General features: G+C 39.1%; 1 protein-coding gene across 1 annotated transcript in view; it reads left to right on the plus strand.

The window, feature by feature from the left end:
* BRWD1 (bromodomain and WD repeat domain containing 1) overlaps window positions 1-16,676 on the plus strand; it is a 112,164-nt gene that overhangs the window by 12,669 nt on the left and 82,819 nt on the right. The window contains exons 2-5 of the mRNA XM_034654200.1: window positions 6,671-6,821; window positions 8,877-8,975; window positions 9,347-9,507; window positions 10,694-10,915. Coding sequence (XP_034510091.1) covers window positions 6,671-6,821; window positions 8,877-8,975; window positions 9,347-9,507; window positions 10,694-10,915 — 633 coding nt within the window. The remainder of the gene's footprint in view (window positions 1-6,670; window positions 6,822-8,876; window positions 8,976-9,346; window positions 9,508-10,693; window positions 10,916-16,676) is intronic.

The following is a 16,676-nucleotide window of genomic DNA, read 5'->3' on the forward strand; positions in this document are numbered from 1 at the left end:
ATTACTGAAGGAAGGCATCAATTTTTTTTTAATTTTGTATCAAAGACTATGCTGTCACTTCTTGTTTCATTGTGGTGCTGTATGCTTATTATTTAGGGGTTGTGATATGATGTGGTAATGTACTCATGTGTTTTCCCTTGTAAGGTTTCTAGATGTAGTTTAATCGAGGGAAAGCTAAAGGTCAGATAGGTACTTACTGAAGATATTAAACATTCATTCTAGATCCTCATTAGATTATAGTATCCCAGACTTCTCAGAAAAAGCTACTTTCTCCTGTAACTTCCCAATTAGGCACATTGTCTAGACCCTGCTACCACTTTGTACAGCTGCTACCCTGGCCTTGAAGAGGCTCATGCTCACAGCACTATTTGGTGATAGTGATAGTAACCTAGTGATTCTAGGATTGTGGCTGATAAACTTTCTGAGACTGTGGCTGCGAAAAATAAGATGGTAGAGAGATTGGCTGTTTGATATTGGAAGGAACTTAGTGCTGGCCTCGTTCCTGAGGATGTTGTATAACTGCCTTACTCATTGAAGTCGCTGGTAGAGACTATTACTAGTTTGTGTAGGACTTGAAAATACTGAAGGAACATTATATTGATTTGGTCAATGTGATATTAATTTTTATTAATAATCCAGAACCATTTTCTTTTTAAAAAAGTATTTATTTGAGAGTGAGAGTGTGTGTGCACATGAGCAGGGGGTGAGGGAGAGGGAAAGAATCTAAAGCAGACTCCGTACTGAGTGTGGAGCTCAACGTGGGGATGGATCTCATGACCCTGAGATCCTGACCTGAGCCAAAGTGAAGAGTCGGGTGCTTAGCTTACTGAGCTGCCCAGGTGCCCCTTGTTTTTGTTTCTTTAAGATTTTCTCTTTAAGCGATCTCTGTACCCAGTGCGAGGCTCGCATTCACAGCCATTTTCTGTTCATCATTTGTGTTGCCTGTATTGGGACTAGAACCACATTAATTTACAGAAATACCTTGTTTTATACAAAAATAGGTTAACAGACATCCTCCACCTTCATCTTCGATGATGATGCAGAATCCTCAGAAATGCAATGAGTCTGTAATTCTCTTTATGGGATGGCTGCTGCTGTGTGAAATCTGTGTTCCTACAACACCTGGACTTTGTCCTAAGTACACCTGCCTATGTTGAAGCCTCCTTTTATTTTAATGATCAGTTTTATTGCTTCAATTCAGGCAGTGAGTATAATCTAGAAAGTTCTCCTTCTAGATCATTTAAGAGATAAAATAAGACCATGTCCAGCACTGGGAAGCACTCTGTTTAAAATTTTCTATCCATACCATTTCTGTTGGAGAAGTTGTTTTTAGCCATGTCTGTCATAGCTCGTCTTCAAGAACAAGTCTCCACTCAGGAGGCAGGCTTGGTTGTGTACCCTCAAAACTTAAAGTCAGTTATATAAGTTATCTATCCACCTGAATAGTAGAAATCTTTATTAGAGTGATTTTCTGCGTTATAGAAGTCATGTTGCCATTGCCCAAAGTCATTTTATTTTTCTTAAGCTTTTTAGATACATTATTTATGTGGATCAGTGTGATCCACTTCAGGGCGGTGTTGTTTTCAGATTTGCATTACTGACAAGTTCTTAGATCTGTGATTTTCTTGGCCCTGTTGGAATTATCTTCTAGTTCCTCCTCTCTCCCCTCCCGTGATGAACTTATATCTACAACAGTTTTTGGACTTTCACATGCTGACACTTTGAAGCACAGAGTGCTAATTTGTATTAAACACTTTGATGTCTACCTGAGCTTTGACAGGTCTTTGTAGTTTTGCTGTGGATATCTGTCAGGGTAGGAAACAAAAGTCAGGTTGAAAAGTTAAAGTTATTTAGCCTCTTCTGTCACTAGGGCTTATGAACAAAAATTTTAAATATTCTGTTTACTTGAGAGAGAAAGAGTGCAGGGGGAGGTAGGAGGGGCAAAAGGAGAGGGAGAGAATCTCAAGCAGACTCCACGCTGCTGAGCATAGAGTCCTATGTGGGACTTGATCTCTTGACCCTGAGACCATGATCTGAGTAGAAATCAAAGAGTTGGACCCTCAACTGACTGAGCCACCCGGGTTCCCCCCCCACAACTTTATATTGAATCGAGGCTTATTTTATGTTTGAATTAATGCATTTAAGAACCAAAAATGAGATCTTTGAACTATGTTTCAAATTTTCTTTGGAGCAGGGTTTCTCAGGGAGCTTGAAAAAGTGTATGGGGCACTCTTGGTGTCAGAGTGGCATGGGGAATACTGTTGGCATTGATGGAAGGGAGCCAGGGGCACCTTATGTCCTGCATATAAAGATAGTCCTGTATAGTGATGCTTTTTGTCTTTTCTCAAATGTTGGTAACTTCACCATTGGGAAATCTCACCTCATGATTGAGAAACATTAATGCAGCATTAAAGTTTGTGACATACATTCAAATCAGGTAACATTAGGCATCTTCATGAGTTAAACTTACACAGTACCTTTCAGTTTTTTTGTTTTTTGAAATATACATGACCTAAAATAAACTGCACGCATATTTTTGAAGGTTCGGATTGATGAATTTGATATGCGTTAATACTGATGAACCCTTCACAGTGAAGATAGTGAAGATTTCTATCACACCCCAAAATTTCTTCTTCCCCTCTGTAATTCCTCCTGCTTTTCTTTTCTCCCTGCCCCCAGCTACCTCTGATCTGCTGTCATTATATATTAGTGTGCATTTTCTGGAGTTATATGTAAATAAAATCATACAGGGTGTTCTCTCTGGGTTCTTTCAACATAATTATTTTGAGACTTCATCTCATTGTGTGTTATTAATGGTTCATTTAAAATTTTTTTTAAAAATTCAGTTTAGTTAACATATAGTATATTACTAGTTTCTGAGGTAGAGTTTAGTGATTCATCAATTGCATACAACACCCAGTTCTCATTCCATCAAGTGCCCTCCTTCGTGCCCATCCCCCACTTATGCCATTCCCCCCACCCACCTCCCCTCCAGCAACCTTCATTTCCTAGAGTTCAGCATCTTTTAACGGTTTGCCTCCCTCTCTGTTTTGGTCTTATTTTATTTTTCCTTCTCTTCCCCTGTGTCATCTATTCAAATGGTATTTGTCTTTCTCTGACTTATTTCAGTTAGCGTAATACCCTATAGTTCCATCCTGTCATTGCATATGGCAAGATTTCATTCTTTTTGATGGCTGAGTAATAGTCCATTGTGTGTGTATGTGTGTGTATTTATGTATATATCCCACATCGTCTTTATCAATTTATCTGTCCCTCCTTATCACATTATATTTGTATTCTTGGGATAAATACTTAGTAGTGCTATTGCTAAGTTGTAGGATAGCTCTGTTTTTAACTTCTTGAGGAACCTCTGTACTGTTTTCCAGAGTGGCTGCACCAGTTTGCGTTCCCACCAACAGTAAGAGGGTTTCCCCTTACTTTGCATCCTCGCCAACGTCTGTCGTTTCCTGAGTGGCTCATTTTAGCCATTCTGACGTGTGAGGTGGTAGCTCATGCGGTTTTGATTTGACTGATGTTGAGCATCCATGTCATCTTGTGTTATTAATGGTTCATTTTTTGTTGTTGTTCATTGCTGAGTAGTGTTTCATTATACAGATATACAAGAATGTGTGTATTCATTCACCTGTTAATGAATATTTGGGTGTGTCCACTTTTGGGATCTTAAAAAGTTTCAGAACATTCATGTGCAAACTTCTTCTTTTTTTTTTTTTTAAGAGAACTTTTTATTACTTTTATGTACAGAAAAGTCAGCAGCAGGCACATAACCATGGTGGCCAGTTCTTTAACCCTTTGCTTTTTCCAACTTGGCAGTGCAAGCCACCGACTTTGGACCTAGGACATTGCCCCCCTCAGTCACGGTAGATCTCATCCTGTCTGTCATTGTTATTGGTCCTCATAGCTTGCACAGGTTAGCCAGAGCTCCTTTGTCTTCCTCTTTAACCTGTGCGAAGGCATCAGCGGTGCTGATCTTCCTTTGGAGCAGACGCTCCAGCCTGGCCTTCCCCTTGATAATGCTGTACGGGACCCCCACGTTACAACACAGGGCAGGCAGGAAGAAACTAGCTCAATGGGAACCACATCATGTGCAGTCATTGCCAGCAGAGCCTTCTTGTTTTCCACCAGGGTGGTGACCGTATTAGCCCCCGCTCAAAGGACAGGCGGCCTCTTAGTGGGATATCCCGTTTGCTGGCAGCTTTCTTCTCCTCTGGGCCAACAGTCTCTGCTGCTTCTCTTGCTTTGTCTCTGGTCTATATGTGTGTGGGCCAGCTTAAGCATTGAGTAGCTGTTTGGTGGCTCAGGGCCTGGGTGAACTAGTTAATTGTGGGAGGCACTTTTAGTCATTTTAGAGAAAAGCCTTTTGCCGCTACAGCCAGATGTAGTGGGTCCATGTGCGTGTACACACTTTTTATGTGAACCGGTGCTTTTATTTTTCTAGAGTAAATACCTAGGAGTAGAATAGCTACTTACTATGGTATAGGTATATGTGTTGTTATTTAAGAAGCTGCTCAAATGTTTTTTTTCTTTCTTTTTTTTTTAGTTGCATTTATTTTATTATTTTTTAAGATTTTATTTATTTGTGTGAGTGGGCGGATGTGCACCTGTGCGTGTGCACAAGCACATGAGGTGGGGGAGGAGCAGAGGGAGACGGTGACAAGTGGACTCCCCACTGAGCGTGGAGCCCGACTTGATCCCAGGACCCTGAGATCATGACTTGAGCAAAGGCAGACAACCACTGAGCCACCCAGGCGTCACTGCATTTATTTTTATAGAATTTACTCCCGGGCCATAAGTTTTTGTCTTCATTTTCTTTTGGGATATCTTTTTTTTCTGTGCAGTGTCCTCTTCTGGTTTAGGAACAATCTGGTCTTCTTCAGTAAGGATCACTCAGTGTGCCAGGGAGAGCTCATGTATGGGTTCGTCTGACCATGAGCCCTGTAAGTTCTACACCACATCTTGAGGGTTTTGTTCACTTGGATATGCTCAATGACCATAGAATCTGCATCTAAATCCTTAAGTTCAGCATTACTCTCTGCATTTTCATTTTTTTTTTATTTTTAATTTTTTTTCTTTTTTTTTTTTTTTAAGATTTTTTATTTATTTATTTGACAGAGATAGAGACAGCCAGCGAGAGAGGGAACACAAGCAGGGGGAGTGGGAGAGGAAGAAGCAGGCTCACAGTGGAAGAGCCTGACGTGGCTCGATCCCATAACGCTGGGATCACGCCCTGAGCCGAAGGCAGACGCTTAACCGCTGTGCCACCCAGGCGCCCCTACTCTCTGCATTTTTAAGCGTGTGCAGTAAAAATTCAGCACTCTTTTTGGGCCACCGACCCTGTGTGCAGCCCCACTGTTTGGTCTGCGTACACCTACCAACTCCACCATTGTAGCAAGGGACCGGCACACACTGCTTCTGCAAAGCGACGTCCTTCAGATACTTGGTGGCTTTTCAGATATGTGTACCCTCGATGGCCTGGCAGTTTAAAGTGAACACAAAGATTTGAACCTCTTGATTTGCATGATTTTGTAGGGTTTTCTATCTGGGTCAAGTGAACAGTGAACCATTTTCAGAGAACACCTCAGGCAGCTTCTGGGAATAGCACCCAACTTTTCCAGAGTGGTTCTACTGCCTGTCATATATCCACCAGCTGCTCCATATTCTTGTCAATCTTGGTCTGGGCATTATTTTTAATTTTAGCCATTCTAACAGGTACATAGTAATAGCTCATGGTTTTAGTTTGTGTTTCAGCAGTTACCAGTGAATGATGTTGAGCATCTTGCTGTGTGTGTTGTGTGTGCGTGTGTGTGTGTGTGTGAGAGAGAGAGAGAGAGAGACATGTCTGTTCAAATCTTTTGCCTGTTTTTAAAAATTAGATTTTTTTTTAATTGAGTTTTGAGACTTTTTTAATGTTCTGGATACAGGTCCTTTATCAGAGATGTGCTTTGCAGACAGTCTGTGGGTTGTCTTTTCATACTCTGAAGAGCTCCTTTTGAAAAACCAGAAGCTAGTTTTGATGACGTCTGGTTTATCGGTTGGCGGATTGTACTTTTGTTGTCATTAGACAACTTTGTCTAACTTCAGGTCATAAAGATTTTCTCCAGTGATTTCTGTGATAAGTTTTGCAGTTCTAGATTATGCATTTAGATCTGTGGTCTGTCTTGAGATGATTTTTGTTGGTAAAAGCCAATTTTTTGTTGGATCAAAGCTAATTAAAAACATTTTTTTTGGCAAATGGATATCCAGTTGTTCCAGCTGTGTTTGTTGAGAAGATTATCTTTTGTCCTTTGTGCTTTTGTCAAAAATCAGTTGTCCTTATATAGTGATTCCTGAAGTCAAGTATTATTTTCATACCTCAACTTTATGTTTCTTTTTAAAGCTGCTTTGGCTTTTCAAATGCCACTTGCATTTGAATATGAATTTTAGAATAAAATTGCCAATTTCGGCAAAAAAGACTGCCTGGATTCTGACTGGGACGGCTTTGGACCTCTAGATCAGTCTGCCCTTTATTTAGGTCTTCTGCAGTTTCTTTCAGTAGTGATTTGTAGTTTTCATCGTACACGTTTTTCACGTGTTTTGTCAGACTTGCCTTAAGTGTTTAATATTTATTGATAACATTGTAAATAATGTTTTTAAACCTTGCTCTCCAATGTAGGTCTTGTCCAATAAGCATGTGGCTCCTGATCATCTGTTGCAAATCTGCCAACGCATTGGTCCCATGTTGGATAAAGAGATTCCACCCAGTATTTCAAGAGTCACTTCTTTACTTGGTGCAGGAAGGCAGTCTTTGCTACGTACAGCAAAAGGTACCTTAATTTGAAGAAGTGTTCTGCTTTGTAGCTTAATAATAATTATAATTGTGAAGTAATGTAAGCATTGTGGAAGAAAGGCGATATGTAACTATAAACCATGCTGTGGACTATAAAATTCTCTGCATTTAGCATAGACATTGAATTTTACTACGTAAGTGTTTAATGGGTCCTCCTGCATTTAAACAAAATGATAAAGGTTTAGATGTTAAGCGAAAAAGCTTGAATTTATTCTGAGATGTGTTTGAGGTTTTATCGATGTGAGTTCTTAATTTTCCATTTTGTAGCTCACTTTTAACTTCATTGAATGTAATTGTATGTGTCTAATAAACTCTTTAAACGCTAGAAGTATTTTCTTTGGTATTAAGATTCTGAAAGCCCTTTGTAATAAGGGGAGGTGATTTTCTAAATCGGTAGCAGTTTGAAAACAAGCACCAAAAATGTATAATTGCATGGTTCTTTTTCATCAAATTAATTTTTTTTTTGCAAAGTTATGTGGTAGCAAAATGTTTGAAATTGCTGTTCTTTTTCTGTTAGCTTGGTATAAATCACTTAGACTAAGTATATGTATGTGATATGATCTATGTATACAACGTGGCTTAACTGCTAATGGGCAAGCATGTTGGCTCTTCTGATCCTGAGTACACGTCAAGTTCATCCCCCATGATAATCTTTAAGACCCGTTGCTGACACAGTGCTGCCTCCTGGGTGCACCAGCAGCGTAAAGCTTGGCTGAGGAAGAACCACCCTCTTCCTTGGTTCCGTGCCAGACTGGTTTGTCAGCCTGAGTTATTTCTTAGTGCTCTGTGGCCCAGCCACACTGTGGCTTGGGTCAGGAAACTGTTCTTACTCTCCCTTCTCTGTGTCCCTATTCACCTTATAATTATTCTATTTTAGGTTGTTATGTAGTAGTTGCCCGAGTGGCCTGTTTTCCTCTGTTTTCTTTACTTGTGTCAAGCTCCATGTTGTTTTGTGATGAGCACTGCTTTAGAACTGGCAGACCTTAGAAGAGACTTGAGCCAGCTGCCCTAGGGTAGGGGCCCATATTTCTCTGTTTTGTACTGGTGTCAAGAGAGGATGCCTTGTAACTGCTCTTTGGTCATGATAGTGGTAATGAATCCGTTCATGTAAAAAGTAATATGCGTGTTAGGTTGGGGCACCCGAGGCTCAGTAGAGGTTTATATGATGCCTTCCTTCCCTTCCTCTATCATTTGTGAAGAAGCTAATTTCTGGCACAGCATAATCTGTGTTCTGCTGCTATCTCCTATAGAGGGGGCAGATGTTTCTTCTTGGTGTTTTGTTGATAGGTCAAAGAGGGACGGGACTCTAGAATTAGTGTTCACACTCACAGATCCTATGTATGTGCTCTTGGGTAAAGGCTTATCCGTGATCCTAAAACAAGAGGAAAGCCATTTAATTTTGTCAATATTTCCTAGGGAGATTACAGTCATGGTAATATTGGCCAAAATTAATTTTAAAGCTCCATTAACATTTTAAGGATTTTCATATAAGACAAATACAGTTTTTCTTAAACAATTTCCATTTTGGAAAAGTTAGATCCGTTGTGATTAAGATCTCTTACCATTCATATTGTGTGGTGTAATTCTGCATCGACAAATAAAAACTTACTTGGCATTGACTAGGACTTGGGAGTCAAAAGATCTGGTTTTACGGTCCGTCTGGACTTGTTCATTGGCAGTGGGTCTCTTGAAAGGTCCCAGAACCTTTGAGCCTCAGTTACCTCACTTGTGCGTTGGCGATCACACCTACCTCACAGGGTTGTTGTGAGGATTCAATGAGATGATGTACGTGGAAAGCACTTTGTACATTGTAAAGTGCTATACTCATGTTAGCTGTTGTTGTATCTGAGATGTCTTAATTTTTTTTTCCCCTCAGAAATAGTCTAATAAACCTCTAGGGCTTTTCTGTTAAAGTATATTAGTTGGTAAAACTTTGAATAAACAGTTTGTTACAATATACGTAAGTATTCTATAAAATCTTTCTTGGGGTTAACTTTCAAGATTTTATGTGTATCTAAAATTCATTTTAAAGACTGCAGGCACACAGTTTGGAAGGGCTCTGCCTTTGCTGCTCTTCACAGAGGAAGACCTCCAGAAATGCCAGTGAATTATGGTTCCCCACCCAGTCTTGGTGAGTGAGTGTGGTGTGGCAGGTGACCGAAACCGTGTTTTTAATTTCTTGACCAACTTTGTAATGGCTGTATTAAAATTTAAGAGGATAAATACTGGTAGTGTTGTTTCGGTAGTAATAAGTATCAATTTCCAGGCTTAGTGTTTTCCTTAAGTTATTACTAAGCGTAATAAAAATTAATGAAAGATAATCATAGGGTAATAAGAAGCCCATAATGGTGATTGCAGTAGAACAGAGTTGGGGAGAAACTTGTGTCTTTAGGATTTCTTGAACATAGATTCTGTGACCCTCTAGAAATTGTTGTGGAGTTTTTCTTTGTTTTTTTACGTGTTGGCTCTTCCTTAACCATTTTCATTGTTTTTATTTCCTAGTGGAGATACATCGAGGAAAACAGCTCACAGGGTGTTCCACTTTTAGCACAGCATTTCCAGGAGCTATGTATCAGCATATAAAAATGCACAGAAGAATTCTCGGACATCTGTCTGCTGTTTACTGTGTAGCATTTGATAGGACAGGACATAGAATCTTTACCGTGAGTTAATGTTTTAAACTCAATTTGGTATCATCTGGAGCACTTCAGTGTGCGTTAGAATCATGTAGGAGATCTTATAAAACATGTAGATTCAGTGGTTTCCATTCTCAGAGATTTTGACTCCATGGATCTGGTGTGGGGCCCATGAATTTGCATTTTTTTAAGTCTCCCAAGTGATTCAGATGCACATAGCCAGGCCTTGTGTAGTGTTTGTGAGACATTGACTTAGAGAGTGATTCAAGGGCATGACCGTCAAGGATCTTAAAAATATGCATGCCTAATACTTCCCTTCCAGTCCGTTCTAGACCTACTGATGAGGGTAGTTTCTAGTATGTCTAGTAACCAAAACAGACCAAAAAAGCTTCCATAAAAATCCAGATCTCTGCAGGTGATTCATATTCATATTGATTACTCATTGATCCAGGGAAATTGATTATTTGAACAGTGAAAGATTATTATTATTGTAATAAAACTATATTTAAGTATCTATAATCTAACATTTTAATATTTTAAGGGAAGATTATGATGGGTCAGAAGTTTGTTTCCTTTTTCAATTGTGAGATTCAGAGTGAAATTCAGAGTAGATACTCAAAAATCTGCTGAGTTACATGGGTGTTGGCTGGTTCTATAAATTTGAGACTCTGTTGTGGGGTTATTTAAAATGAGGGTGCTAGTCCCATTATTTTTTAGTTGTTTTTGAGATTGCCACTCACTTAGTTGGTGAACCATAGGTCTGTTCTAATGCGTATCAAATTATTTAGCTTGATGTGAGCTGAACTGATATTTTACCATTGTTAATTGAAATAGGTGAGCCATGAACTTTTAGTTGAACTCATTACCTGGCGGGGAATTTTGGGAAAATAGTATTTATAATGTGGTCTAATCCACAGAAATGAAATCCTCATAGTATCTTTATATAGATGTTACTTGATTTGAAGAAAAACACTAGTGTTCCGTAAATGTTCTGACTGTAAGGTTCATAATTTACAGAGTATTGTACAGTTGGAAAGGGAAGAGTTCTAGACACTTAATTTGAATGACATATAAATGGTATTTTTTAAAATGCTAGAACATCTTGGTTACTTCTCAGTATTAGCAGTTGTGAATAAAGCTGCTGTAAACATGAAAAAAAATGCTAGAAAAGACTTGCTGTTTTAATATCTGTTTTTGGGTGTATTTTTTTCAGGGTTCAGACGATTGTTTGGTGAAGATTTGGTCGACACACAATGGCCGTCTATTATCTACATTAAGAGGTCATTCTGCAGAAATTTCAGATATGGCAGTAAACTATGAGAATACAATGATTGCTGCAGGGAGCTGTGATAAGATAATTAGAGTGTGGTGCTTGAGAACTTGCGCCCCAGTTGCTGTGCTCCAAGGACACACGGGGTCAATCACATCTTTACAGGTAAACTAGCTTTAGTGTGCACATCTGTGTGTGATCTTTTCCTTTAAAACTCTTTCTCCTTAGAGATAAGAAATAGTAAGATGCTTAGTAATTTTGTGATCTATTTCAGTAACCGAGAGAAGATGTAATTAATCATACCTCCATAAATCTTGGAAGGGTGAGGTAATGTTGTCCAGTGCAGTTAGGGCTTTACGTGAAGGCATGATGGATAACTTACTGCTTTCTAATTAGGCTTACAATTGAGCTGAGGGAGTGTCAGTTACCAACAGATAGGTTCATGATTTTCCTACTTTAAAACCTGTGGATTTTTCTAAGTTGATTAAGTTTGCTGAAGTATATTTAAAAAATCTTTTCACTTTATTGTGGAGGATAATTTTACACATACACGGAGTAGAATAGTATAATGAACCCCTAGGTGCCCATTAACCCATGGCCAATTTTATGCTCCAGCCACTTCACTTTGTACCTAAAGCAAATCCTAGATTTCATATCATTTCTTCTGTAATTATTTCATTGTGTCTTTCTAAGAGAGAAAGATTTCTTTTTAAAAAATACAACCAAAACATTACCATCATACGTACTTTCTTTCATGTTCAGATTTCCCGTTGTCTCATCAGTAGCAGTATTTTGTTTGAAGGAGGAACCAGGCAGAACTTGTATCTTACAGTTGGTTACTGTCAGTTAAAAGAAGCTTAAAACAAATTGCATTTCCTTGCCCAGTTTTTTAAAAATCCTCTTACAGTTTCTTTGTTGAAAGAGTTGGGTTGTTTGTGTGTGTAGTTCCCACAGTTTGGATGTTACCGTTTGCATCCTTGCAGAGTGGATCAACATGTTCCTGTGTATTTCCCGTAACTTGGTTGTTGGATCCAGAGCAGTAGTTCTGTTAAATGTGCATGTGAATCACTTGGAGGCCTTGTTTAAAACACAGATTGCTAGGCCCCACCACCAAAGATTCTGATTGAAAATGTCGGAGGTGGGGCCTGAGAATATGCATTTATACTAAGTTCCCAGGTGCTGCCGCTGCTGCTGCTCTTCCTCCTCCAGGGACTGCACTTTCAGGGTCATTGGTCTAAAGGCTTGATCACCTTGAGGTATACGCTCTTCTAGGCATGAGATGGCTGGTAGTCTCTCTGTAGCAGCCATTGGTGATACTGTCTTAGAGCCGTTAGTACATTCGGAACTGAAAATGATGCTGTTCGGTCAGTTTTTTGAAAATTAACGTTTTGTTAGGAAGATATGATTTGTAAGGCCTTGTAAGGCACATTGGTGCCTCTGATTTGATTTTGGATAAAACTGGGAGTGGTTCCACTTTCAGGTACGAATTCATGCAGGCTGTATATTAAGTGGTCTCTAAATAGATGTGATGTGAAGTCCTGTGACGAGACATTTTTCTCAACTCTTCCGGTCAGTTTTCTTGAAGAATAGAGATAACAGATTTATTTTTGAATGAAGACAACCATAACTGAGATAGTGTTTTATTTTGAAACTTTAAGCAAGATTTTTGGTGTGCCTGTTTGTTTTAAGGCAAGGAGTTCTCCAGAAGTTTTCATAATTAGAACATTAATTCAAATCTCCACTTGTGTGTTCCACAGTTGACATTGTGTTATTTGATACGAACTTCTAGACCAGTGTAGCAGCAAATGAGAAAACTTCTGGCTTTGTGCTGGTGTCTGTCCTCAGTGTGAATCCCTCAGTGTGAAAGTGGAGCTCTGGTCTTTCCTGAAACCCGTTCATTTGGTAATGGGGCCTACATTCAGTTATCACCTACTGAAAATATCTGAAAAGTCTGTTTGGGTGGTGGTAAGTTTTTATACGTCAGAAGGTTCATCTGTATTTGCCATTGGTTACCAAAGTTCAGAGTCACACAAGTACACAATTTTAGTTACTAATCTTTTTTATGTTCTTTGCCCTGTTGTTACTGGCATATAGAAACCATTTTTCACTTTAGTAAAGGGTTTTTAAAAAAAATATATTAAAAAAAGATGTACAAGTAATATTGCAGCAAAATTAGACAACGGTTAATAATAGCAAATAAGAAAATAAGCCTTCATGATCTTACCGTCTAGAAATAGTCACCGTGAATATTTTCGTGTATACCTTTCTCAAGAGTAACATTATACAATGTCATTTGATACAATTTACATCTTAAAAATGTTGGTATTATTACAATCAGAAGTAGAACCTTTTGTCTGTGTGAAAGAATAGCAAATGAGCATTCTGCAGGAAGGAAAGACACTGTGTAGGTGGTTTGGACTAGCTTTCTTTTTAAAAATAACTTGAAAAGCTAGACAAAGGTGAAAAAATACCTGAGGTACATGTAGTGAGAAATTAGGACGCCAAGATGCGGTGGATAAGGAAAGCGAGGAGCTATGAGTTGGAAGGCATTTGCCAATTCCAGAGGAGGTGGCCAAAAAGCTTAGCAGAATTTTTGACACAGTTGTAGGGGTAGAGAGGATCTATATTGAAAATAATCTGCACATAAGTTCGACTAATTAGAATAGAAAAAATTGCAGCAGAGAACTGGAAGTTAGTATAAAGGAAATTCTAGAGTTGAAATATAAAGCTGCATTTCAGAATTGAGTGGGTGGTTTTAACAGAGTAGGCACGACTGAAGAAATTGGAGATTTAATGAACTAGAAGTGAGGTCGGAAGAAAATAAATGGACTGAAGCACAGCAGGAAGAGGTTGGACTATCAGGCTCTGCTAAGAAGATACCACGTTTCTGTACATACATATATGCCACATGTGTAATTGGGTTTCCTGAACAAGAGGAGAGAATGAAGCAGAGCTGTATTTGAAGTGGTAACAGCCAGGAATTTTGCAAAATGCTCTGGAGAAGTAGAGCCACAGATTGGAGAAACACTGAGGACCCTGAGCAGAATAAAGAAGAATACAGAAGATTGCAGCTGTTGAACGTCACCCTACAGAGAAATCTTAAAGAAGCCGTAAGACTGATGATTAGCTTCTCAGTAGGACAGTGAAAGTCAGTAGACAAAGAAATACTTCTAGAGTGTTAATAAGGGCACCTGGCTGGTTCATTTGGTTGAGCATGCAACTTGGTCTAGGGGTCGTGTGTATAAGCCCCATGTTGGGCTAAATACATTAAAAAAAAAAATAGCCTTACATTTGGGTTTATTTAAGTAAGTAAAGTGCTAATAGAAAATGACTGCCCGTCAAGAATTCTGAGCCTGTTGAAAATATTGAAGTGCTTTAAGCGCATTTTCAGGCAATTTCCTAGCAAGGGAACAGCCCTAAGGGGAATTCTAAATAGTATTCTTTAGGCTGAGAGGGAAATGTGATCCCAGTCTTGGAGATGCAAGAAAGAATGAAGAGTTAAAGAAAAAAAAAGTGTGGGGGCAAATGGAAAAAAGCATCGGTTGTATACAAGTATAATAGCTTATGGGTTTAAAAATTACTATAGAGGGGGGTGCCTGGGTGGCTCAGTCGTTAAGCGTCTGCCTTCAGCCCGGGGCATGGTCCCAGGGTCCTGGGGTCGAGCCCTGCATTGGGCTCCCTGCTCTCCTGGGAGCCTGCTTCTTCCTCTCCCACTCCCCCTGCTTGTGTTCCCTCTCTCGCTGGCTGTCTCTCTCTGTCAAATAAAATAAATAAAATCTTTAAAAAAGTAAAAATTACTATAGAGAATCAAACTAACATGATGGTAGTAAAAGATTGTGTGTCAGGAGGAGGTAACTTCAGTATTCCTAACATCCTTGCATTGTTTGAGAAGTGAAGTAGATGTTCAGCAAGATGAAGGTGCATTTTGGAATCTCCAAAATAGCAACTAAAAGAATTGTAAGAGTGTGTAACTACCAGGCTAACAGAGGGGAGATACGGAATAATTAAAAAAAAGGCAAGGAAGGAGAGCGAAAGAAAGGTGGGAAGTCCTAGGATGCTACGCGGCTGTGATTAGATAGCAGTATGTTCATGAACACTTTATTTGTAAGTGCATTAGGTGGTTCCAGTGAGAGACAGAGATTTCAAACGGGAGTAAGGAAACAAAGCCCCATCTTTGCTATAAGGCTATAGGGAGGCTGGAAGTAAAGGATGGAAGACTTTTGCAAACATTAACCATGAGAAGGCTGGTGTAGCATGCTGATATTAGCTAATAGGGCTTTAAGGCAATTAACATTTTTAGAGGCACAGAGGGACAATTTATAATGATAAAAAGTTTCATGAGATAGAAGAGTTCTACATTCAGGAATGTGGCATCAAAATACATAAAGCAAAAATAGAATTTATTGGGGGATAATGGACCTCCATAATCATAGTGGGAGATTGACACACCTCTGTCTCTCCATAACTGAAAGAAGAGCCTATGCTATTAAGAAATCTTATTTGAACAACATAAATGATAACCTTGACCTGGATGCCAGATTGAAACATTACATATAATATCTGCATCCTTTCTTTGTAGTCCTAAGTGGGGTGTTTATTATATAAATACTGTCTACATTCTGACCCTTAAAGCATGTTCTCAACAAATTTGAAAATACTGGAATAATCCCAAGTATATATTCTCTGACAGTAGTGCAGTTAAACCAGAAATTATACTAACAGCCAGAATTAATAGGAGAATAATCTTCAAATAAAGCAGTAAACTTTTAACTAATCCATGTATCAAAGGAGAAATCACAGTAAAAATTTGAGAACACTTGAATGGATTACTAATGAAAATATTAGGTATTATGTATCGGGGGATATAGAGTTTGGGAGGCAGCCATCAAGATGGTGTTTGGTGATTCTTGTCTCCTGGACTCATGCCCCTTGGTAATCCCCGTTTTGAATAGGGTTGACCTGTCTTTTCTCTTGACTAGCTCATCTTGAGGGAAACCAGCTGTCATGTTGATAGGACTCTCAGACAGCCATGGCATTCATGGCAATTAACTGAAGTTTCCTGCCATAGGCAAGTTGAGTCAGGCCCTTTGGAAGCAGGTCCTCCACCCCCCAGGTAAGCCCAGGCTGACACCTACTGCAATCTCATGAGACCCTGAGCCAAAACCACCTAAACTAATCTTGAATTCTTGACCCTTAGTTTGGGGTATGAATATATATTGTTTTCAGTAGCTACATTTTGGGGTAGTTTGTTACATGGCATTAGATTATTAATACACACCAGAAGCTGTGCCCAAAGGGAAATTTATAGCCCTCAATGCATGTATTTAAAAAAGCTAGGGGCGCCTGGGTGGCACAGCGGTTAAGCGTCTGCCTTCAGCTCAGGGCGTGATCCTGGCATTGTGGGATCGAGCCCCACATCAGGCTCTTTCGCTATGAGCCTGCTTCTTCCTCTCCCACTCCCCCTGCTTGTGTTCCCTCTCTCGCTGGCTGTCTCTATCTCTGTCGAATAAATAAATAAAATCTTAAAAAAAAAAAAAAATTAAAAAAAGCTGAAATTCAGTGATCAAGTGTATTTTCAGAAAGTTAGAAAAAGAACAGGAAACAGAGGATGAGGACATTAGGAAAATAAGTACAGAAATTAAGAATAGAAAAAGTAAGCATAATAGTAGAGAGGATCAGCAAAACCAAAAGTTCTTGAAAGACTAAAAATGTTGCTATAAGGTTGATCAAGTAAGAAAAAAATGTCAGAAATAACCATTGTCATTTTTGAAAACGGGGCATCTCTGTAGACCCTTTAGACATTAAAAAGAGGATATTTTATATATTTAAACATTTTTTTGGTGTAAACTTTACCCCCAGTGTGGGGCTCAAACTCCTGACCCTGAGATCAGGAGTTGTTCTTCTGACTGAGCCAGCTAGGCGCTCC

The sequence above is a fragment of the Ailuropoda melanoleuca genome, chromosome 1, assembly GCF_002007445.2.
Source record: "Ailuropoda melanoleuca isolate Jingjing chromosome 1, ASM200744v2, whole genome shotgun sequence".
Taxonomy (NCBI): domain Eukaryota; kingdom Metazoa; phylum Chordata; class Mammalia; order Carnivora; family Ursidae; genus Ailuropoda; species Ailuropoda melanoleuca.